This window comes from Nelusetta ayraudi, unplaced genomic scaffold, assembly GCF_046127955.1.
Source record: "Nelusetta ayraudi isolate G7.1 ecotype Tasmania unplaced genomic scaffold, CSIRO-AGI_Nayr_v1 ptg000147l, whole genome shotgun sequence".
Lineage (NCBI taxonomy): Eukaryota > Metazoa > Chordata > Actinopteri > Tetraodontiformes > Monacanthidae > Nelusetta > Nelusetta ayraudi.
Window position 1 is genome coordinate 24,664 of NW_027466197.1, and position 24,033 is coordinate 48,696.

The window sequence follows — 24,033 nt, forward strand, 5'->3', positions numbered from 1 at the left end:
TTATTTACCTTATCAAAAAACATACACAGCCAAAATATCATTCCGTCTACTCTATATATCTCCGTAGACATTTTCAAAATGGAAACCACAAGGAATTGCCTTTGTGTATGGAGTACTACACAAACTGGGAAAACAAAAATATTTACATTTCAAAAACCAATTTAAATTCTTACATAATCTTATATTTTAAATCCTAAAATTGGGTGCATGTGGAAGCGCGTGGAAGAAAATGCAACACCACCGGCATTAATGTAAACAATTTATTGGAACAATGTACAGATTCAAGCAATGGTAACCAGTCACATCCACTATATCATCTTACAAAGATTACAAAATTACTACAGTACAATATAGATTCTTTGCATGAGTCAAAATATTTGGTGGCCCCAAAAGTTATTACTTTTTTTTTTTTTTTTTTTTTTTTAAATCAGCAGCTTATTAAAAAAAACATGTCTATCAAAATTATGTTTTTGCTTTTACTCACAAAAAATATGAAGGCAGATCGTCTAATCAAGTCTGAAGGCTAAATGAGAGTACAGGAGTTCTTTGACTAGACATTCGTTCATATTGGTGGGTGCTTTATAAAGTACAAATTTTTTTTTCCCCCGTAAAGCTTAATATAGAAATTCAAAAAATGGTTTGTAACAATACGTTTCGTAAGTTGTCACCTACTTCCTTGCTTTACTCTTAGGCATGAACTGTTTTAGATCAGAGTACACCCTATAACTATTGTTGAACAGTGATAAACTCTTAAGGTATTTGCCCTACAGGCTTTGTTTAAGGAACACACTTAATATTTACCTTCACTCAAATAACAATCGCTTCTCAGAAAGCACATCAGCTATGTGCAAGATGCCATTTCATTCTCGCCCTTGCCCTCGCACTTTAAAGACTCGCAGTGTCGCGCACGTGTTACAACGTCAATGTAAATAAACAACCTTGGCTTTGAAATGAATGACATGTACTGTAGGTTGCAATTTATACCCATCTTAAATTGTTCAGAGGAGACGCATTGAAGGCATACACACTGGGGGAAATGAGGACAGGTAACACAGAATACACACAACCTGAGGTCAACACATAGAAAACACAAATTCAAGTAGTGAAACACAACCACGTGTAGCAGCAGTCGAGCGCGGTACAGCTGGGGATTGCTATGTGCACGTGTGTCAAAGACCTTGGCTTTATTATTATGACCAGGACCGTGCACGTGCAGCCTCGTACTCCCGACGCTTTTTTCCCCCTCGCGAGCTACGGCTGGAATGTGACGAGACAAAAATCACAACACAAAAATGGCGTGGCACATGAGAGAAAGTGATCCGGAACAGAGAATAAAAGTCTTTGCCGTTTGTATTCCATGACGCGCAAAGGCCCCCCCCGTGGGTAACATTTAGCGGCATCTAGTGGCGAGACAGCCGGTTGCACGTGACGCTGACGTCCCGCCTGAGCTCGCAGGCCAGAGCAGAGCCGCACTCTGGGACGGCCGAGCTTCACAGTGAACGGCTGGGAGTTGGCCTGGTCTGGCCAGCAAAGCAAACGGTCCTTTGATGGCGAGACTGACTTCCTGCCAGTCAGAGGATGGATTTTTAAAGCCTCGACAGCGCCGTTGAACACAAGTTAAAACCGCATTCGGACCGCTCAGGATGTCTTACTAAATGCAATTTATTTGCTTAAGCACCACAAGTTGTCATGTTGATGAATGGCGCTGTGCAAATAAAGGCCGCCCTGCCTTACCCGCTGCAAGAAATGTGGCTGCGCCCTTGCAAACGGGTGTGCTCTGTATGTTAACAAAAAGGCCCGTCATCAGTATCGCGTCGTATCACAAGTGAAACGTTGGCTACGTGAAATCATTTATTCACTTGAATGACATTGGTTTAAAAAGTACATATATAAGTGACACACGTGGGAGATTGTTAAACTCCCTCTCATGCCAGCAGATCCCTATAAATATTACACAGGGGGCCTCGTCACCGGAGCTGTTTACAAAGTAAAGTTAGGTGAAATTAATTTGTGGGTCATTTTTTTAATTTACCTAAAACATTAAATATCCGTAATGTTTGCTCTACATTACCATTGCATATAACGTCACATATATCCATATTCTAATCACTACACTATCCAATATTTATTGCATTTAGTAGGCGTGTCTTAGCAGCAATACTGAATTTAATTATCTGCATTAACTCTGAGGGGTTTGGCTACATCATTCATTTTTAAGCACTTTTAAGCACAGTCTTACCCTTTAATTAATAAGTGCGTTGTGCATCACAAAGGGTTCATTGAAATACTGCAGTTACTACTCTGGCCAGCAGAGAAAAGAAAAAGACTGGGTGGACATGAAAAAAAACAAAACAATGACACTAAGAAAAAAAAAAAGACAGAAATTCCTTCCAATTTTTTCCAACCCATCATGGAATACATTCAGTCTAACGCGTAACGGACGACAGATACAGCGCAACACAACCAGACACGACGACATTGTTGCAGATTCACATTATCAAATAACCGGGGTAAACAAAAGGGACGACGATTACAGCGAGGAAGGTGTGACGTTATAAAGTCGCAGTGCTGAAGTACATTTAATGCTTACCATGTCCTTAATATAACCTGTAGTTGGGACTCCCGTGTCCCACTTCCCATCATCATTGGGGGTTGTGTGAGGGGCCACCAACATGCAAGAGATAAAAGCATCCCACGAAATGCACCAACCCAAAATATTACAAAGTCATTCTCAAGATCATGCTTTTACCACACGCACCCCCCCCCCTCCCGCCCCACAGATCATCTCCCACACGTACACGGAAAAAAAAAAAAAGGAAAACACAGTTCGACATTCATTCGATGGACTGCGCGGTCGACAGCAAAATGTCACGGAGAATCACAAAGACGGGAGCGGCGTCGCGTGCGGGCGCGGTGCGACCGGGTCGACGCTCGGGCCAAACTTGGGGTTTCTCTCCCGCGAGGCTCAGAAGACACACGGAGGACCGGCCTTCGCTCCCCCCGCCCCCCCCCGCGGGGTCGACGACCGGTCAGACCAGAACTGACAGGCTCACTTCCAGCGGTACATCACAGCCAAGATTGAACACGTTTCCTAGCGAATGAGAGAGGGAGGGAGGGGGGGGGGGGATGATGGCATGTAGAAAGCCTATCGTTCTCTCTCTTGAGAGAGAGAGAGGAAACAAACGCACGGCAAAGTAGCTGAATCACGAGGTCAAAACGAGAGCCTTTGTCACGGGGCGAGGATGGCTGTCGGAAAACGCAACGACAAAATCACACAAAGGTTCCACAGCTTTTCACAACTATACAAGCATGCTACTTTTTCCCAGAGAAGCTGCTCTTCAAATATAAAGACTTTGTATGCTCTGTCGCAAAAAACAAACAAACAAACAAACAAACAAACAAACAAACAGCCTTTGCCCTGCAAAAGAATAGAAACGCTGACACAAAAAAAGAAAACCTGCCCGCCGTGCAAGCAGTAACTTATGCTCGTTGATATGCGATAATTGCCAAGCAATATCGTCCAGGACTGCATCCAGCAGGCTGCATCTATAGCGTCGGCTGCTGTTCCTTGGTTTGAAGCTATCCTTGTGTGTTACCACTTCTTCTTCTTCCTCTTCCTCTTCTTCTTCTTCTTCTCTGCTAGAATTAAGTTGCTTTGTGAACTACGTTTTTTTTTGTTGTTGTTTTGTTTTGTTTTGTTGTTTTTTTTAGCACTGCGCCGTCCAGAACAGTAGCTGTGTTTTTCTTCCCCTCCCATGATTCTATTAAAATTCTTTTCAACGGCAAAAGAGAATTGTCCGGACATGGCTGCAGAGAAAAGAGGTGATTGATATCCTAATTTCCGTGAATGACGCGTCGTCGGGTGAATTTTCCTCCCGCGGGTTTGTTCTGTCGGCCCCTTCCCTCCCCTTGCCCGTGCAAGGGGGCACAGAGCGGTTGCAGCGCTACCACTTCCCTCCCACCCCATCTCCGCCAGGTCGGGAGGGGGTCCGTACCCTATCCCTCCCCCCCTTGTAAAGGGTGCCATGTTCCCTGGGTAATAAGAGGTTCCCTATGTTGTCTCTCGTGATGACTGACCTGCAGGGAGGGAGACAGTCCTGAGTACAGCGTGAACCAAAACATTTCTGATGGAATCTGCAATGGAAAGTTGAGGTCGGGGAACGAGGGGGGGGGGGCGGGGGGGTGACCCACCTCACGGCGGAGGCGTTGACGCTGCGGGACAGTTACACCCCGTAAAACGTGGCCAGCCGTTCCTTCAGCGGCATGGGGAACTGGTCCGAGAAGCGCTGCCAGTTCTCGTCTCCCACCTGGTTCTTGAATCCGTGGAGGATCTGAAATCAAGGGTCGGGTTAGGGTCCCCTGTCGTTCCCGCGTTTGGCCAACAGAGGGCAGAGTGGACACTTGAATGGGTAAGCTCCATGACCAATGACGACTGTATTGACGTTCCAATGCAAAGTTAGGTTGCAATATTGCATTGTTTTTTTTAAGACAAATTACTATTCTTATTATCATCATCATTCATTATTATTATTGTTATTATTATTATTATTATTATTCAAGTAACTCTTGTAGTTGCACAGTGTCTTAATAGTCATTGTACTTGTCCTCAAATAAATAAAATGACTACATTACCATAATAACACCATAATAATGAATTCATAATTCATGATTCAAACAGGAGAACACAGGGGAATTTCAATAAAGAAAAATAACTTGTAATGTAACACAACATCCAACATTGGAAATAAAAAAATGTACATTTTAGCAGTTTAAATTCAAGCTTTTACCTTGCAGAACATGTCTCTTAGATCGTCCTTTGGATTTACCCATGAGGCCACAGCATCACAGAAAAATATAAAATCCTGTTCCAGAGAAGAGGGGTGAGACAAAAAGAAAAAAGAAAAAAAAGAAAGAATTCCAATTTGTGGACTCGACATGAAGCGCCGTGAGTGTCGCTGGACCTCACCTGCACAACACCTCCTGGGTTCACACTGATCATAGTGCAAATGCCTCTGAATGCAGAGTCTTTCTCCTCATTGTCTCTTATATTTCGCAGAGATGTGCACCTGGCGAAAGGAACGAGCAAATTTACCATCAGACGAACGGATGAAATATTCTGAGAAAAATAAATAGAACAACAAGTACAGTTTTATCTACGTGATCGCTAAAAAAAAATAAATATATATATATATGTATATATATATATGGTTATATTATATGCCTGTTGCTCACTCTGATTTTCAATGTATGCGAGGAGAAAATGTGTCTATCATGGACTGAGACACTAAGAAACAACTGAAGCATGCACATTAAGCAGGTTGAAATCAAATCAACAGGAGACAACTGAAGGTCTTGTCATTACGCTACTGACTATGAGTGGCTTCTTCACTAAAACCTTCGCGTAGAGCACCTTTCAATAATAACATTACGGTTGGAGAATTGCCTAGAGAAGGTTCGGGGTCACTTTTCTTTTCTCTTTTTTTTGGGGGGGGCGGGGGGGGACAGGCACATGCAAGCTGGGTGACTACCAGGTGAGAAAGGGATTTAGATTGGCCTCTCTTTTTCCTTCTCAGCACCCTTTCTCAGTTTGCTGAACCAGCAGGCATGTGACGAATTTGATCCCATGCTTCTCTTTTAATACGTAAAGCGACAATTAACAACGACGAGAGACTAGAAATTAAACGAAATGTAATACATGGAGGTGCTCACTGAGGCGAAATTAAAAAAAACAAAAACAAAACAAAAACAAAAACGGAAACAGAAAAACAAATTCACAAGTAAGACCTAAAAGAGGACAGGGTTAGTCACATGGTTTGGCAATGATTTAAAAAAGAACTGAGAAAAGGAAAAGAACTGAGAGAAGGCTTATATCAAGAGGAGGAGTGAGGAGAGAGCGAGAGAGGAGCAACGGGGGGGAGGAAGAGGAGGAGGAAGCAGACAGGGGACAGGGACAGGAAATAGGGAGAAAGCAGAGAAGTAGATGAATTAAATAAAAGATTGAATAATACACACCAGGGTCTTATAAACTGCTGTAGCATGGGTGCCACCTCTTGAGGACAAACGTAACCAAGACGACCAATTGTTATTGCTAAGGTAACGCAATCACGGTTACACACCACCAAACGCCAACCAAGACATGAGCAATGAGGAGGAGGAGGGGGAGGAGAAAAAATAAAGAAAAAACAAACAACTCAGAGACATAAAAATCAACAGAATTTGTGTATGATAATAAACAGATTTCCCTAGCGCTGATTATTACTGTCCCCTTCAGTCGTGGCGGGGGAGGAATGTAAAAAAAATGTACGACACTCTAAGAAAAAAGAAAATCAAACATACAACACGTTTAAGGGAGAACACATTGACGACTCCGACAGGACATTCATAGAAGAGAGGCAAACAATGGCATCGGCTTTCAGAAATCACATGGATCCAAACAGCTGATTGGAATCGGCGCCGCTTCACAATCGATTTTCAAAGCAGAGCGCACTTCAATTTGGAAATGGGCGAGTCTTAGCGCCGCAGGCCCCGGCAGGAGCAGCTCACATGGGTTTTCTGAAATTTCTCCCTTAAACTGACAAACGTTAATTATTCTTTCCTTTTTTTTTTTGTTAAAGAAAAAAAAAACACAACGTAAATGTTTTTTTTTTTTATGTTGTTCTTTGGAAAAAAGAAATGACAGATTACTCCAAGCCAACTACATGGAGGGAGACTAGTATCCAGCACAGCAGGTTCTTATGAGGCAGAGAGGAGGGAGGACCTAAGTTTAAGAGACACAAAACTATGCAACATTCTCATTAACAAACAGGCATTTATGAACAGTCCAATGACACATGCAGAAAGCAGATGGTATGCTCATTAGAATCACGTTCAGTGCAGGATAGGCCGGAGGAAAGACGCTGCTGCCGCGCGCTCCCACACTCTGCCCTGTCACACCACTCCTGGTGACCGTGGTGCTGCTGAGCCGCGCCTTTGAATGGCGCCCAAGTAATAGTCATGAACTTGGAGCCGAATATGACAATTTGATTTCTTTGACTACAAATCTCACGCCGGAGACCAATTTTGCATCGGATGTTTAACATCGAGGAAAAAAAAACCCCCGATCAATCGGTCAAGGCTGTGGCGCGGCGGCGCTTCAACGGTTAGCGTGTATCCTGCATCAAACATTGGCCGTTCTTAACAACATTTAACATCTATTGGCAGATATGCATTCACATTTAAAGAACAGTAAATAAAAGCAACAAATAAACTGACGGCAAACAAACACATTTACAGAGTTCCCAGGGAGTTCTAAATGTTCTTCCTTTCCTCTCAGTTTAACTGTTAACTGCGTGTGTGTTTTTTCCATCACAGATGTGTGCGTCTTAAAGCTCCAAGTCAATATGTGCAAAACAACAGGAAGTGTGACTCTTTCTTTCTCTCTCACTACGTGTGGTCAGTCGAAGAGTTTTCTCAATCATCTGTGAGGGTTAATGTGTTCCACGAGCGTGGAGGGGCTGCCCGCTGTGTCAGTGTGAGAGTTGCCTATCTATCTCGCACACCTTGATTTTGCATTGGCTCGTGCTTTCATATCCTACTGCAGCCGGTGCTGAGCGCTGAGATAACACCTAGCAACCACATGGCTGTCTCGCTCCCTTCTTCTCATATCACTAGCTGCGTTTCCATTACCCCCCACAGTTGCGCAAAACCTAAATATCGCAATAAAAAACAAAAAATATCGCGATAAAAAAAACCCCACGAAATATTGCAATAAAAAAATTGTAAATTGCAATAAAAATATCGAAAGAGCTGAACTTGGAAAAACCTCTCAAATATCGCTAAAAGGTTTTTTTGCGCTCCCATGAGGTGGTTTTCCAGACGCAAGTGTCATGGGAACACCTTTTTCGCATTTACACGTCAGCTGACGTGACGTGCGGGGTCACGTGACCAGTTCACTTGGAAGTGAAAATGCCGCGTTATGTTTGGACGGAAGAGAAAGTCACTGAATATTTTTTTACAAGTCATCAACGAGAATATTAACAAATGTAAACAAACGCAAGCAAACGGAATTCTTGTAAAATCCCGTAGAATTGCGGCAAACGCCTACGAATCGCAATTGTGCTTTGTGGGAATTTTTAGAAATATCCGAAAAACTGTTGTCATGGAAACGCAGCTAGCGTCTACCCCGTGCTTACTTTTAGCTGAGCTCACACATAGCGAACCAGGTACAAACCTGCGTGCTTTTCGTAAACGTGCAGAACCGGCAAGGCCGCTGTTATCCATTTGTTTATTTATTCTTTTGTATTGTTTTGTTTTGGGGAAGGAATTTGGAGCGGGAGCGGGAAAAAGACCCCTAAAGTGTGCGGACAATCCTGGCAAAATGTCGACGTGAGCGTGTGAGCACCTCCCCTGTGTGTGGCAGGCTGCCTGCCGGGGTCAGCGCTGCCACCGAGTGGTACCTGTGTTCTCCAGCAAAGTCTTTGGGGTATTGGGTCTGTTTATAATCTCCACCAGCTGGTGCAGCGCCATGGCAATGTATGGCTGCATTTCGGGCCCTGCGGGAACCAAACGGAAAAAAACAGACGTGAAGAAATCGAAAGGGGAAAGTGCAGGGCGGTGTGAGTGGGAGCGGGACTCACCCATCTGTATCGATATCTCTCCTATTGCCCATGTTGCATTGTTGCACACTGATATTAACTCTGGGTTCAAATTCGTGCCCAGTATGGGCATGAAATCAGCTGAAAGAAGCAGAGCGCGTCAGTCCGGCGAGCGGCGGCACACAGTTGAGAAGCGGCGCCTCGGCGCTGGCGGTAAGGTGCCTACCGATGCACGGTTTGACGTGCTGGAAACAGGCCTTGGTCAGATCCCCGAGCAGGGCGAACGAACTCTGGCGCACCTCTGGCATTTTGTCCTGCGCAGTTCAAGGGGACAACGGGAGGTCAGTGGCGAGTGGCGAGTGGCGAGTGGTCGGGCCAGTTGCACGGCGGCGCCCCCTACCTGCATGCACTGGTACATCAGGGTGAGGATGTTGCTACGGGCCACCAGCTGCTCGATGGTGCCGCCCAAGCCTTCGGCCAGGCCGCTGAGGAGGTCCAGAGCCACGATCATGAAGTCTTTGTCGGGGGCTTCGTACTGGTCCGGTTGGGACTGGTGAAGCTGGGAGATGTGAGGCGAACGTGTGAGAAACTCCCTGCAGTGCCGCGCGTTTGACCACAGGGTGGCAGTGTTGCAAACTATTCACAGCTTTGACATTGAGAGAGTCCCAAAGTCAAGATTTCTCTCATGCTAACGCCGGGTCTTTGGGAGTCCTGTTCTGCAGAGGATAAGCCAGTGTCCTTTATCAACATGAAAGGAAAAACATTCAGAGCATTTTAGTTTGTAGGAAGAGCAAAAACATTTCCCTCCTTTGCTTCTATATTCTGAAGGGAAATATCCTCAAGGAAAACACCGCGTCTCCTGATTGTAAGGTGGAAATTCTGATCCCGATCCCAGCTCAGGGCTGATTCATTACTGCTCGGTGGTTCTTCAGGGGCAACAAGACACATGGGTGCCGTTGTAGCAAAGAGCCACTCTATTTATATCCACGTATATATTCATTTCCAACAATAGAATGAGTCGATCCTGGCAGGCAGATCCTCTTTTGCTGCACTTTTCAGAAAGAGCGCGTTAAAGGCTCCACCAGCCGTCAGCCCTTTGTGATGTCACAGGGGGGCAGTGATACCTCAATGAGGTTGGTGAGAAAAACGTTTTGGTACCGCACCTTTCTACGTGGAACGTGTAGCAAAAAAACAGTGGAAATTGACGGAGCTAATTTCTTTAAACATCCAAACTAAGAGCACTGGAGACAACCTCCTCATATTGTCGCTATTCTCTAATCTCTGTCACTGTTGGTTGTGAATTGCTGACGTTTTGCTGCCTGTTGGCCAGGGCTCACTTTTTAATCTCAACGGGATCTTCCTGGTAAAATAAAGGTGAAATAAAAACAAAAAAAAAAACAGACTCTTTTATTATGAAGTGCTGTGGTTGCGCAGCTATTTCAGGACTCACGCAGCGCTTACCATGGCCTGAGCGAGCGTCTTCTGGACCAGGTTGACGCAGCGTTGGTACACGGGCTCGCAGTACGGCAGGAAGCCGCTCTGCAGGGCGGTGGCCACCGACGACAGACACTGAGCGAGACGGGCAGCAGAGGGGGCACACGGTCAGCGCCATCGCACTGACTCTGCGCCGTCTGGCGCGTTCGCTCACTGTGACTCACCTCCAGTAAGGGGAAGAGGTCTTTGTCTTCGTCCTTCAGCTGGTTCCACTTTTGGATGAGCGGCGGCATCAACATCTGGATGTATTCCTGTGAAACGAGAGGGTTAGAAAAAAAACCCCAAATGACCGGGCGGCCGCTCTGCCAGGTGGTTTTCGTCTCCAGCGCACCGGCTTGTTGAGGTGGTGCCCCACTGAGTCTGCCAGGGTGCCGATGGCGTCGTACAGGATGAGCAGGTTCTTGTGCTGGTACTTGCTGAAGGCGAACACCAGAGTGTCCAGGATGAAAGCCAGGTAGGGCACCAGCTCCGTGCAGGCCTCCTCCTCCAGAGTGGCGAAGGCACTGGGAGAGGGAAAACATGAGCCAAGGTGGGGGGGGGTTCCCTAACGTGCTGTGAAATTAGGGGGAGGGGCCAGTGGTTACCTGCAAGCGGCCTCCTGCACGCGCTTGTTGCTGTCCAGAATGCGCTTGAGCAGCTCGGTCATGAGCGGCTTCAGGTACGTGTCCGGCGGCTGGCTGACCACCCAGTGAGCGTAGCGGCTGAGCGTCCAGCAGGTGATGGAGCGCACCAGGGCCTTCTTGTCGGACAGACACTGGACCAGGTGGGGGATGAGCTCCGGCAGGTACGGGATCATGCCCTGCATGCAGCCTGGGTGCAGAGAGGGCGAGGACGATTGCAGCCGCTTCTCATTTCAACACGTCTGCCACGCTCGACTCGCCGCCGCCGCCGCCGCGTTCTTTACCTTCAGCGATGGCTCCCAGCACGAGGATGCCGGACTCTTTGACCACCCACTCGGGGTGGAAGAGCAGCTCTTTGAGCAGGGGCAGGATGTGAAGCAGCAGCTCGTCCCTGAAGACATTGGCCAGCACGTCCAGAGCTGCTGCGGAACACTTGCCTGAATTGAAACGTGAAAGTCCCGAGGAGAAGACACCAATGAGAAAGACACCAGAAGGAGCACAAAGGACACATGAAGGTGGGCGGGCGGTGGACTCACGCAGGTTCCAGTCGGAGATGGTGTCGTCGTCGTCGTCGTCGTCCATCTCGTCGTCCTCCTCCTCCTCCTGGATGCCGTCGCCCTCGTGCTGCTGGGCGACCGTGCGCGAGCGATGGAAACGCGGCCGGATGTCCTGCTCGTTGTCGGGAATGGCCTCGTCCTCCTCGATGTCGCCCTGGCGGGGGTGAACGAGCGAGAGTCAGTAAGTCATTACAATAGCTGTAAAGTTCGGCATAAAGAGTTAAAGCTTTAATCCAGACCGCGGAACTTGAAGAAGTGATGTCAGTAAAAGTCATAGAGTAGCTGTCCATCAATTCTTTCAGCGTTTTAAGAAGCATTTCAATAAAGAGCTCAACACTGCGGGGCTTCAAAGACACTTTTGTCCATTTTCAATTGACATTAAAGCACTTTTACTACATATCCCAAAACACTCCATCCAACTGCTCCGGCTCCTCTGTCACATTTTAGAAGCCACGGTGGCCCCATCAGTCAGAAAGTTGGCCCACCTCTGTTTTAAAGGTATGATATCATCTCTTCTCTATCATTTCATTTATTTTTTTCCCCCCTGGACAACCAGAGTAGCAACTTTGCATGACTAAAAATCCCCAAAATGCAACAGGGACTGCAATACAGGATATTTAGCCCTCTGTTTACAGCCTTCTGCAAAACTCTGCACTCTCCCCATGTTGAGGAGGGGAAAAGACAGCGACAAGATGGTCTCAAAGGGAATGAGGACCACATGGTTGTGGTTGCGGTCATTATCCTGGGACAGGTAACGGTCCCTTTGTGACATCACAAAAGGCAGACTTTAAAAACTGTACATTTAAGCACTTATTTTTTCAATGCCAGCAGAAAATCCAAACAATGAACTGTTCCCAGTTCCTGGAATACAAAATGATAAAAGGTCCACAATAGGGCACCATTAAATCTTCAGCACATTGCACACAGACGTTTATGTCCTAAAGTCACCCAGAGTCATGGTTAATTCACCGTCTCGCACCCCCCACCCCCCCCCACACACACGTACAAATGTTATGACACATGAACTGACCTTGAGCAGAATGATGTCGATCTCGGAGTACTTCATCCCGTTGACGAGCACCGGCGTGAGCCTGGACGGGGAGCCGGAGGGGAAGCAGTGAGAAGAAAGGGCGAGGACGGGCCACGGGCCGCACGCCATCCATCACGCGGCGCTCCCGCCGCGGGCCGCGGGGTCTAATGTGACAGCCGAGGTCAACGGCCAGGGTTCCTCAATCGGCAGCCGCGAGGTGAGGAAGACCATCACCCCCGGCTCGAGGGTCCCCACCAACTCACCACCAAGGCTTCCATGAATCAAACGCCTCTCGGTTTTAACGCCCGAGTGTCAAACTGCTTAATGTGTGTGTGTGTGTGTGTGCGTGTGTGAGAGACATGCGGCGTGCGTGTATGTTCTCTTACTGGGAGAGATGTCCGCACAGCACTTCCTTACACACGGGCTGTTCTGCCAGCGTCAGCCAGAACTCGCAGGCCTCCAGGGCAACGTTCTCGTCCTGATCCTGAGTTCTCAGCAGCATGTACTGTGAAGACACGGAGGACACTTTGAGCTGAAAGGCCGCATTCATTATCTGCCGCCGTCCAAGAAGTGTCAGCGGCACCAGTTCATCGACTGGGTTTCATGAAGGAGATGATCCCTTTTGTTTCTGGTGACTCTTTGTGCTATTTATCTGTGTCTGTCGACGGCGAACCAACACAAGAGTCCAAATGGATAATCATTCAGATACTGGCCTCAAATAAGTTGCTCGTGTAGGTTTCAGCAGCTGCTGCAGCCTATCGGGATCAAACTGAATGCAACCAACTTCCAAATCATTCAATCATGAATCGATCGATTTTTTTTCAATGTCTTTTCCAGAGCGCCAATCGCTCCGTCCCACTGTTCGCACCCCCTCCTTTGCTCGCTCACCTCTATGATGTTGTGCATGTGGGGCAGGAGGCGGTCCAGGCGAACTTCCAGAAGCATGACGAGCGCTCTGCACACGTTCTTTCGCACCTCGGACTCCTCGTCCGTCGCCAGGGCAAACAGGTTCTGCGGGGTGGGAGGGGGTGGGGGTGGGGGTGGGGGGCAAAGCGACACGGCTGAACTCAACAAACAGGTAATGACAGAAACAGCGAGGGAAGAAGTCCATCGAAAAATAAAAGATTAGCCAAGTTAAATGTGATTAACTGACATTTATTTTGAGGCCGCAGCATCACATGGATATATATATATACATATATATATATATTCACACATATATGTATTCCACATATGTATCACTGTCAACATTTGGGTTGACAGTGATGAAGACTCTGACTATGACCTCTCTCTCTTTTCCACCCATCATGACATCATATTTACTCAGGTAGACCTTGTGGTTGCAGAGATATATATATATTTTTTTTTTGTCGGTGTGCAATTTCCAAGCGGAGGCCTCAGAAACTAGGCTCGAGCTTAGGGGGTTAAACCAGCTGTGGTGTGAAGGTAAAATCATGAAATTATTACATAAGCCTATTCCGTAATTCCGTGTACGCTGTACAAAAAAAGAGAGGGCAATTCAGTGGCCAAGGGACAAGTAGATTAAAAGAGCAACCCAATATGAAGCGTTAACATGCGGCACAATGTCAAGCAGCGAGGCGTCGAAGTCAAGGGGGGGGGGGGGGGGGGGGGGGCGAGAGGCTCTCGGCCCGCCCGCCTCCCAGACGGCAAACAGTTTGTGCCTTCTTGTCTCTGTGACGAAATGAAGCAAAAGAAAGAAAGAAAAGAAAAGAAAAGAAGAGGCGGTGCAACTTGCCTCGATGAAAGGGTCGATGTGCAGCATGAGGGCCTGCGTCCTGCTGATGATGAACTGATTGACGCAGGCGATGGCGTGGGACCTGCAACACAACAGACGCCGCCGCCGCTGCTTAGGGAGTTACGCAAGTAGCACATTTAGCTCACATGCTGCGCGCAGTGAATGCCGCCCCTTGTCTTCCCTGCCCGCTTGGCCTGCGGGGGGGTTCTGAGGGAGACCCGTCGTGCGTGTGCGCTGTCTGCCGACGAGGCTCCGGGAGTTTGCGCAGCGGCGACGCAACGCGCGGGCCGCGTGCGACACTCTGACCTCGGCGGCAGATTATCCAAACCGGTGACGTAACAGTAACAAATGCGGCTGCTTGATGTGGGACTGCTGGAGTAAACTCACAAGCCACGAGCGCAATGGGGCAGGCAGGGGGTTTTATTTCAAAAGTGCAAGAGGAGGGTCAAAGCACTCGTGCTTTTAAAAAATATTTCTCTGATTTGCTTACGTTTTGACAGAAGAGGGCCACCCCGCCTGCCCCGCCTCCACAGCAGAGGTGTGAAGTGTCTGCGAACTACGTGACTCTATTGGCGACCTTGAGAAGAAGTGCACATCAGTGTTTTTTTTTGGTGACTCCACGCCCTTCCTTTGTGAAACAAGGGCGGTTTGAGTTGGGCTTCGCCACTCGTGCGTGCGCCCCCGTACGGAAATATTCACTGAAAAAGAACTAAATGGATCTCACCCATTTGCCGCACAATATTTGATCTTCACAGCCTCGGCTATGTTATACCAAATGTTCACACTCCCAACATTTGCGGCTTTGAAGGAGAAAACGTTTAAAAATTGGTTAATTCTTTTTCAAATTGTGCCTTTTCTGTTGAAGGTTGTGGGTGTTGGTGGCGCTATGGAGCACTGAGAGCTTTCCTTTTTGCATACATTCTCCCACCCCCCCCCACCGGTCCCGACGTGCTTGCCGAATTTCGGTCAAAACTGAACGAGGTTCAAGGGGTCAGAATTGGGCCGATAAGGTCCGGTAAGGTCCGGTAAGGTAAATAATAACACCTCCCGTCGGGCTTGGCCCCAATAACAAAAACGCATGTTCCGTTACCTTATCTTTGGACTGCTGTGCTTGAAGAACTGCAAGAACTTGGGGATCATGATGTTCAAAGGCCGGTCCAGCATGTCGCTGTCCAGGATCTCGGCAGAGTCCTCGCAGATCTTCTGCAGGGCCCCGAACGCTCCCTGAGGGGGCAAAACAGAAACAGAAAACCAAACAGAGACAGTCAATGCTTTGCTTTCCTTCCTCTCGCCTCTCTATGCTGCAGGTAACGGGTGGGTGGAGCCATCGGGCCCAATCAGCTGGGCAGCAGACCTGAGCGGACTCGGTAACGCTGAGCTGGCAGCGGTGACTCACTCTCTTCCCTGGCCTGCAGACATTTGACTCCTTTGTTGGTTTTGATTTGCTTACCCACAGCCACACAAACGCAGGCAAGCACCTAACACCTTTACCACCTACACCCACGACACACGTTAGTGTTGACCGTATTCTGTGTGCTTGAAGAGCACGGGTCCAACGCGCAGTCTTGTGACAATGTTCAAAGAATGAATTGTTCAAAAAAAAGTTCAGCAATTTCCACTTTGTTAAATTGTAACAACTTTATCTAATACCCCCCCCCCAAAAAAAAACAAATGTGAGCTTTCTCTCTGAGAAACCATATTAGGAGATGTTTAAAAATGTCGGTTTTAGTTGGGATTCAGTTTGCGTCTGCATTGAGAAACTGTAATGTTCCATGTATCTTTTTATTAAGATACATTGGACATGTGTGCATATTTTCTCTCGCACAGGGCACAGCAAGATGTTCATCCAGGACCTTCAAAAGGATTCCGCTCCAATAACCTTCAAACGCTTGGTAGCCAAACCCTGACACACACACACACACACACACAATAGCACTCGCATCTTAATACAAGCGACGTGGTCCGTGGTTTAGTATGCGCGTTCAGACTCCGGCGTCTCCGGCAGACATGCAGTCTGAGGCGCAGATACGAGCCGCATCACGGAGGCTGACGCCGTCTGAAAACTCGTTTCCATGGAAACTGCTCTCATGTCAGCATTCCTTTGAGATGAGACACAGAGCGCCGGCTCGAGGAAAAAAAAGAAGGAGAAAAATCGTGGGGGGGGTGGGGGGGGGGGTTGGGGGGGGGGAGAAAAAGATGCCGGAGCCACGGGGATGCAACAAGACGAGGAGGGCGAGGCTGCGACGGTGCCAAGGTCAAAGACGAGATGAGGCAAAGTTGCAGTGGCGAGCTGCGCCGAGCGAGCCGCCTCTCCCACATTAGAATACAGATGAGTCATTTTCAGAGGGCACTGAGAGTGTACTGGTGAAAAAAGACACACAGTCGCGTCCACCCACGGGGTTGTGAGGAATATATACTGCGCGGCAAATCCGAGGAACAGTGGCTTTTTTTTTTCCTTTTGCCAAATTTAAAGGCCCTTCTCACGTCTCGTAACAATATCTATAGATCCTAAGCTTTGACTTGCTTCAAAACATTTATTCCTGAGTGTGAGACCTTTGTGACGTCACAAAGGGGACCGATGCCTGTCCCCAGGTTAGTGGCAAGATGTCGGGGCTATAAAATATGCTGTTTATCTTTATTTAGAAATCCTACTTGATAAATAGTTGGGCTAAAAAATAATAAGAACCTGAAAATGGGGACATTTGGGATATTCAGAGATAGATAGATAGATGATAGATACTTTATTCCCATAATATATGGGATATAATAATAATAATAATAATAATAATAATAATAATAATAATAATAATAATAATATCATAATATAGTAATAATATAATATCCCCATAAGGAAATTGTTGTATCCAGCACCTCATATAAAACATCATCTGACGTAAGCACATAAAACAAGTCAGTTATGATTATATGATAAATAACTTTTGGCTCCTTATTTAACTAATGACCATTATTATTAGTAAGGCATGGCTCGGTGTAGTGAGCCAAGAAGTGGGAGTGGCCTTCAGGCATTCCAGTCATGTTTCAAATCTACAGTCTGGTCCTTCCTGCCGCCCCGGTACGAAAGGTCACTGGATGTGAGAATGCCGGAGATGATACGGACCCAAGGGAGCGAGAAGCGCGACAGGTCCGCCGGACTATTTCTGTAAATCTGACCGTCGCCAGAAGACGAAGCGGCGCTTTGACCGCAGGTTGGCCTTTGCCACTGCGCCGCCGCCGCCGCTTTCCAAGCGCCATCTATCACAACAGTAAAACTGCTCGCGAGCAGAGGCTATGTAAAGCCACGCAGCGATATTACACTTGTCATTCAACACACCTGCTCGTGTCTTTTTATAGACCACGCGGGGGGGGGGGGGGGGGGGGGTGGAGGTAGAGGGGGAGGGAGGAGGGAGCGTTACAGTGGGACGTCTCCTTCTCCTCCTCCTCCTCCTCCTGCTGCTTCTCCTCCTCCTCCTCCTCCCCCTCCTCCTCCTCCTCCTCCTCCTCCTCCTCCCCCTCCTCCTGCTGCTGCCTGCAACAGGGCCGATGACGGAGCCGCCATCGATTACAGAACTGGTTCAGCCGCACAATTAGCCGCCCGCTAAGCTGATGAGGCGTCGGGTGACGTTTGAGCTACGCCGTCACTGCGCCTGTGACACCGGAGGAACCGCTTCAGCTTACCATCCTCGGCGTCGTCACGTATATGATCGCGAATGACTCGCCCCCCCCTCCCCCCCCCACCACCAAGACATCCCGACGGTCCACATTCCTGTTTAATGCTGACTGACAAACGCTGCAATTTGTGTTTTTGTGCTTGCGTAATGCACGAGGCACCTCCACACGCACCCACCACATACAGTGTGTTCCCAGAATGAGGATCAAAAATATATTGGCAAGGGAATTAACGCCAGTGGTCCCAGCTATATCTAAACTGCATCGCTCCATGTAGAAAGCTGTCATTCCAACTATCCATAAGAACGTAAATATCTTGATTTCTTTTTCTGTTTATACACTGCAAATGTTTTATTTTTATTGCCTTGTTTCTTTTAATTAATATAATTCTCCATCTTTTTGCACTATATAGTTGCTTATCAATAAAGTTCTTCTTCTTCTTCTTCTTCTTCTTCTTCTTCTTCTTCTTCTTCTTCTTCCCCTATCGTTGCAGCTGCCCGTTACGTCACAGGTTTACAAGTGCGGTGAGAAATCACATCGCAGAAAGGATCTTTGGCGTTTGAGGAGCTCTGTCCAAGTCCTCCATCTATGAATTTTTGGGCTGCTGGATTGAGTCCCAGCTGTCCTGGGCTGGAGCTCGATGGGGGCTGCCAATCGGCCGAGTGTACGTCTTTGGAATGTGACAGGAAGCACTACGCTGGCACAGAGACACTACGCCACACACACACACACACACACACGCGGGAACGTGATTTGTCACCTCCCTGCTGTTCATAACACTAACCGTCATAATAACAACAATGACGGCGTTGACGGAAGAGTTTGTCTCTCTTCTGGTGGTCTGAAGGAACGAGGAACCGGGGAGGAAACGCCTCGCCCAGCTCCCACTCGACCGTCTTTCACCATCGGACACTAAGGAGCTTTTCCAGCCTCCAAGCCGCTTTCCCAAATCATAGTGAGCCTTATGAGAACTTGCCACATTTGGTCGCTGCTGTGTGTTAAGCCTTGCGCACAGTAAATAGCTGACCTAAATCTCCACATCTGAATGAGCTTTTTAGGAGAGTCAGCCTGCGGGACTATGTAGGGGTGGTGGAGGGTGGTGGGGGGGGGGGTTATTTCTTTATTTATTTGTTTATATATTTTTAATCTGACACAGCTTTTTCCTTCAATTTCAGGGGGGAAATCATGAGAGCGCTCCTGCTCGGGGGGGGGGGGCTTCTGGCCAGGGTACGCTTTTCCCAAGCGCCTCGGCGCAGCAGCATCTCGCCTGGTCTAATTCACCCGCGCAGACAGCATATTAGGACCGGGGTGGGGTGGGGGGTGGTTTATGGGAGCCTAAGTGTGGGCGCGGCACCGTTACTCAGATAACATGGTCAAACAGCCACTGGAGGCTGCTGTGGTAATATAAGCGGCTGCTGCGAACGCATCATAAAACCAGGGCACAGGCAGCACCAGCGCAGCTGATAGCATCGAGAGGAGACGGCGGCGGCCACTCCTTCTTCCTGAAGCTCCCGTTAGATGCACATTCTGGGGGTTCTTCACCGCAAACTGGCATCCGTCTCTATCTCAAACCCTTCATAGCCGAAGCCAGTTCTGCAGAAGACTGACTCCTGAGAAGGTTACAGCTAAGGATGCTAATTATCGATTCATTCATTAGTTGACCTCATCGATGAACGATTGACAAGCTGCGATTTCTTTCCGAGAACCTAAATTTCACTGTGAAAAATGTGTTAAGGAACACATTATTCGACCCTTAAATGGTGCTGATGGTCCAATGTGACCCATTTTCACGTTAGAGAACAGTAAAAACACCCGAAACATTTTTCCTCTGACTTCTATGGGTGCCATTTCAACATTATTTTTTTTTAAAAAGACTTGTGCTAGGTATATTATGACCATTAATGCATCTACAGGTGAATTGCTCTTTCCTGACACTACACTGTTATAATGATATTAACTTCCCGTGTAAAAAAACTTCAATTAATTGCGACTCATTTAATTGAAATGATTAAATTCTTAATCGGCAATTAATCGATAATCGATTAATTGTTAACATCCTTAGTTACAGCATATTTGTTTGCATATGTCAGACCAAAAAACATGTAAGAGCAGCTTGGTACACTGTAAAAGCAACCCAGGATGATGTAGGGTGTCGAGTCGGAAAACTGGGTCATAACGGTTTAACAAAAAAAAAAAAAAAAAAAAAACGAAGAAGAAGGAGAGGCTGGCACAACCGATGCCATGTTAAATAATCTCTGCCGCTCGGGCTGCGAGGCTGCCTGGAGTTCATCTGGCCAGCAGGATGCTATCCAGATGCTGCTTTATGGCTGACCCCGCCCCGCCCCGCCCCCCTTCCGTGGTAAATAAACAGACAAGGCAGGCAGCGCCGGCGGTGACACACGCTCGCAAATGATATAATCTCTCGCTGGTGCGCGCATATGACAAAAAAGCTGCAGCTGGACATAATTCGGGAAAAAAAAAAAAAAAAAACAGGAGAAAAACAGCTTTGTTTTGTATGCAAATAAAGCCTTGTGTCAACTCCGATATACCGTACACTGCCATCTCGACACCGGTTCCGCTGATCCACGGTTTTTGTGTTCGAGGCCTCCGCTCTCAGATTAAGCTGATTATGAGGGTTCGTCGCAGCATGTCAAACATGTTTAATATGGGGGGGGGGGGAGACTTGAATGGAAAGTCAAATAAACACAGACGGCGCGACAACTTCGGCGTCGTCCCCTTCTGGTCTTCCTCACCTCGCATGTGTTGTAGTCCTCCGAGTCCAGCAGCAGACAGAGCTTCGGCAGGAGCTCGGGCCAGTTCTGTAGCTCTCCCTTGGAGGCGATGGTGGTGATGAGGATGCCTGTCACAGAGAGGGTGTGAAGAGGAGACGACCGGTAACGCGTAAGGGGACTAAAAAAAACACCAGCAAGAGCGACTGACGGCGGGGGGGCGTTTGTTACTGAGCCATTACGCCAAAATAAGAGTTGTAAGAAAAAAATAAGCATTCACCCAAAAACAAGTAAATGAATAATCATCAAAGCGAATGAAAATATGGAGCCTAGACATAGTTTTCAAAACTGCCCTGGAAGCCAATGATAAAACCTCCTGGAAGTCTTGAATGCAACAGATGCGATGCACTCATTTGTTAAAACCTAACTGTGAAATGCTTCTAGAATTGATGATTTAAAAATAAAAAAATCAAAAAATCAAAAAAAATCAAAAACGACACACATTAACAAGCTTTCTGTACTCGTTATTACTCTGTAATAACATTTATCCAGCATGACGTTGACATTTTTAGCTCGTAAAATGTTGCAAATTGCTATTTTGAGGGGGAAGGTTTTCACAGAGCTGAATTTATGTTGATTTTCCCCTCAGTAGCTTTAACTGTCTTTGGAACACGAATTGCCGTGGAAGATTATTCCAGTTGGCCTTTGTGCAGCCGGCTGTAAAGTTGAGGGGACGTGACTTACCGACAGTGGCTCGGATGAGAGGAGACGAGTCGCCGATGTTCTGGAGGCACTCGCTCTTGATGAAATCAGACACGCCATTAGGGAAGTTCTGATAGTGGGCCTTCACGTTGTTCTTCAGAATCAGCCCGCTCAGCGAGCGCGTCGGCTCGTCTTGATTCGCAAGCAAGAGAGAGAGAAATGGACAATGAACCGCAGCGTTTTTGGAAAACTACTGGGGCAACAGCGGCCCTACGTTCCTCATAAGATCACTGACTGGCATCAGTGAGCGTTTCAACGATGCACATCTGCTTGAACTTAATAGTCTCAACCGCTGCGGAATGAAATATTGCTTCATGACATCGTAATATTTGAGGCTCATCTGTGCAGACACTGCGGCACAAAGTGTCTTAATGCCACTGGTCATCCACCGTGCGCCGTCAAAGCCAACGGTCGGGGGGGGGGGTGCCAGGAAATAGGTTTAAAATTAGAGTGACCCATATTCTGAGAGCCACATCATCTGCGGGAGGCGAGCCTGCCATCGGTGGCCGCAGGAGGCGCGGCCAAAGAGACACCGTCGGTGTGCGCGGTCACCAGTGTTTAGCAATCCAACCACTGAGTACTCCTTTAAAAAAAGAAGTAATCTCATTACTCCTTTAACTACTTTGTTTCATAAGGAATCAATTACTCATTACTTTAGCTGGAGGAAAGACACGGCATCAGTTGCTCGGTGCTTTGGAATGAACTTCATTAAAGCGCAAACCTTGCGATTCCAAATGTTGTCGTCTTGTTCCCTGCACATGTTTACAACGCAGCGCAACGTTCTTTGATTTCGACGTGATGAACTCAAAACCACGTTCCCATTTCCAGCAGTCAAGCGCAATCGCTGTCCTTTCTTTCGCCGCCGCCATGCTTGCTTTGGTTGGCGCGTCGTCGCCTATCAATGACGCCGCACCATCGACCTGCGGATGTCGTCGTCTTCGATTGCTTTTCTAAGTTTCAGACACTTTCAGCTTGCAAAAGATTTTGGAAAAGTAATGGAACAGTGACTTGATAAAGTAATTATGATACAGTTACCAGTTTTGCCACAGTAATCCCGTTGCATTACTCCGTTACTCAAAAAAAAAAAGTAGTTCGATTACAGTAGTGGATTACTTAGTAATAGATTACTCGCCAACACTGGCGGTTACGTAAAAAAAAAAAAAAAACACAACCCACACACATCTGACGCACATCGCACAGCAAGACAAAGGGAGCTCACCTTCTGATTTTAACTTGGTCAGCACAAATATCAAGTAGTTGTTGAAGTCGGGGTACTGGTTGAGCTGCTCGAGCCGCTGGGAAAGGGCACGGTCAAGGAAGCCAGGGTGCTGCTGTGCTGACCGTCTTAGAAGAAAGCCTGTTTCGAGCATGCTGGGGACATGAGAGGCAGCGGTGTGCCGCGCGCGGCCCCAGCGGAAACAGAGCCGTATTTGTCATCCGAGGATGAAAGGAGGAGCGGAGGGCGATGTGGTCGGAAGTCATACGGGCACGGGCACATTCCTGCTTACTCAGGCGGATTGGCGTAATTGGAACAGTGACAGCGGCTGCGTTATGAATTAGTGATGCCGTGCATGTGAGGCGTCGGGTGGGGGGGGGACGACGACGACGACAATCGTCTCCTACGCAGCAGTGTGTAGTGAGTGCTCCCCGAGTGCAACACAAAAACCTAAACAGCAGCTGATTTTTTTTTTTTTTTTTTAATTATTATTATTTTTTTTTTAAAGAAAATATTAGACGGCTGCGGGCGGAACGACGCGTATAGGCACATTTACAACGCATAATGTATTATGTGTACATTACTGTACTTTACAAACGCTTGTGTCACGGCTAAACTATTAAGGCTTTCGTACAGCGCCATCATCAATATTACAAAGGGCTTTAACGTATGATTCCTGCCACTCACCGAATACAAAGCGTAATTGCACATTACGCTTAGTTATAAGTTTATTACACACTCAGCCGAACGCCACAGTGGGGTTGCGATTAGACAAGATTAGGGTGTGGATGATGCACTTCATTCATTTTTTTTTTTTTTCAGCACGGTAACAACGCACTGATGTCCATGGCGGCGATTAAGTGTCGGATTAAGCCCGTGACGCGACGTTTGTTTGCGCACACAGTTCACCGGCCAGTTGCGGCTCTTCAACGGCGAGACGTGCGGTCGGCCCGACGCGGCCCGCTTGCGGTCGCCGTCGGCTGAGCTCATTAAGCGCCAACCGGCGCTGCACCTGCGCGTCGTTACCTGGTTATAACGGCGGGGTTAAGCGCATCGGCTAACGCTAGCCACCGCTAGCCTGTTGAGTCTGCCCGCCGCCAGATAGCGGGACAGCGCCGGTGAAAAAAAAAGGATACTTGCTGGACGGACCTCTGGGTGGACGTGTCCGGCGACTGTGACTCCTTGAGCAGCTGTAAAATCTGCTGTAGTCCTTGCTCGTCTGGCTTCCACTCACACTCCATCTTGCTCCGCTGCGCATAGACAACAAGCAGGACCTGTCACCCAGACGTCTCGCTGTGCTGCGTAGCCTCCGACACTGCAATATACGGCAACGTCGTAAATAAACCGTCAGGCTAAATGTCGACAACCGGCGAGGTGTTCTCTCGCTGCGTGTCCCTCAAAAGCCTGCCTCACAAGACGACGTAGCTTTGCTCAATGCTGTGACGCTCCTGGCCGTTCACGGTTTCAGACATGGGCCTGTTGACGGCGGCAGCCACATCCGTTTTCGAGCCGTGGAAGCTGCGCCTGCCTGCGAGCCATACGGAGTCGCCTCGCATTTATGCGGCCGCCGCGTCAGCTGACGGGCGTCTGAGTGGTCCTAGCGCTGGGCGGCCCAGAGTCTGGCATCTTG

The 24,033-nt window shown here is 47.9% G+C and overlaps 1 protein-coding gene across 1 annotated transcript; it reads right to left on the bottom strand.

Annotated features, from left to right (window-relative positions):
* Window positions 1-3,105: 3,105 nt before the first annotated feature.
* On the bottom strand, window positions 3,106-23,678 carry tnpo1 (transportin 1). Its single transcript, XM_076013403.1, has 24 exons — window positions 23,540-23,678; window positions 22,407-22,482; window positions 21,170-21,319; window positions 20,450-20,556; window positions 15,121-15,254; window positions 14,031-14,112; window positions 13,163-13,285; window positions 12,661-12,779; window positions 12,275-12,335; window positions 11,224-11,398; window positions 10,972-11,124; window positions 10,652-10,877; window positions 10,399-10,570; window positions 10,232-10,318; window positions 10,035-10,142; window positions 8,974-9,132; window positions 8,800-8,887; window positions 8,616-8,714; window positions 8,436-8,531; window positions 6,013-6,088; window positions 4,967-5,066; window positions 4,788-4,862; window positions 4,192-4,331; window positions 3,106-4,077 (listed from the first exon to the last, which is right to left on the bottom strand). The coding sequence occupies exons 1-23, from the start codon at window positions 23,642-23,644 to the stop codon at window positions 4,224-4,226; spliced, it is 2,679 nt and encodes an 892-aa protein (XP_075869518.1). The 5' UTR covers window positions 23,645-23,678; the 3' UTR covers window positions 3,106-4,077; window positions 4,192-4,223.
* Between the last annotated feature and the right edge of the window lie 355 nt (window positions 23,679-24,033).

What these genes read in the sequence shown, in the direction of transcription:
- tnpo1 (XM_076013403.1), bottom strand. Translation starts at nt 23,644, where the DNA reads ATGGAGTGTGAGTGGAAGCCAGACGAGCAAGGACTACAGCAGATTTTA. An exon ending in CCCAGAGGTCCGTCCAGCAA is followed by an intron (nt 22,483 to 23,539) that starts GTATCCTTTTTT and finishes GCCCTTTCCCAG; the next exon opens with CGGCTCGAGCAGCTCAACCA. An exon ending in TCGACATCATTCTGCTCAAG is followed by an intron (nt 11,399 to 12,274) that starts GTCAGTTCATGT and finishes CACCCCCGCCAG; the next exon opens with GGCGACATCGAGGAGGACGA.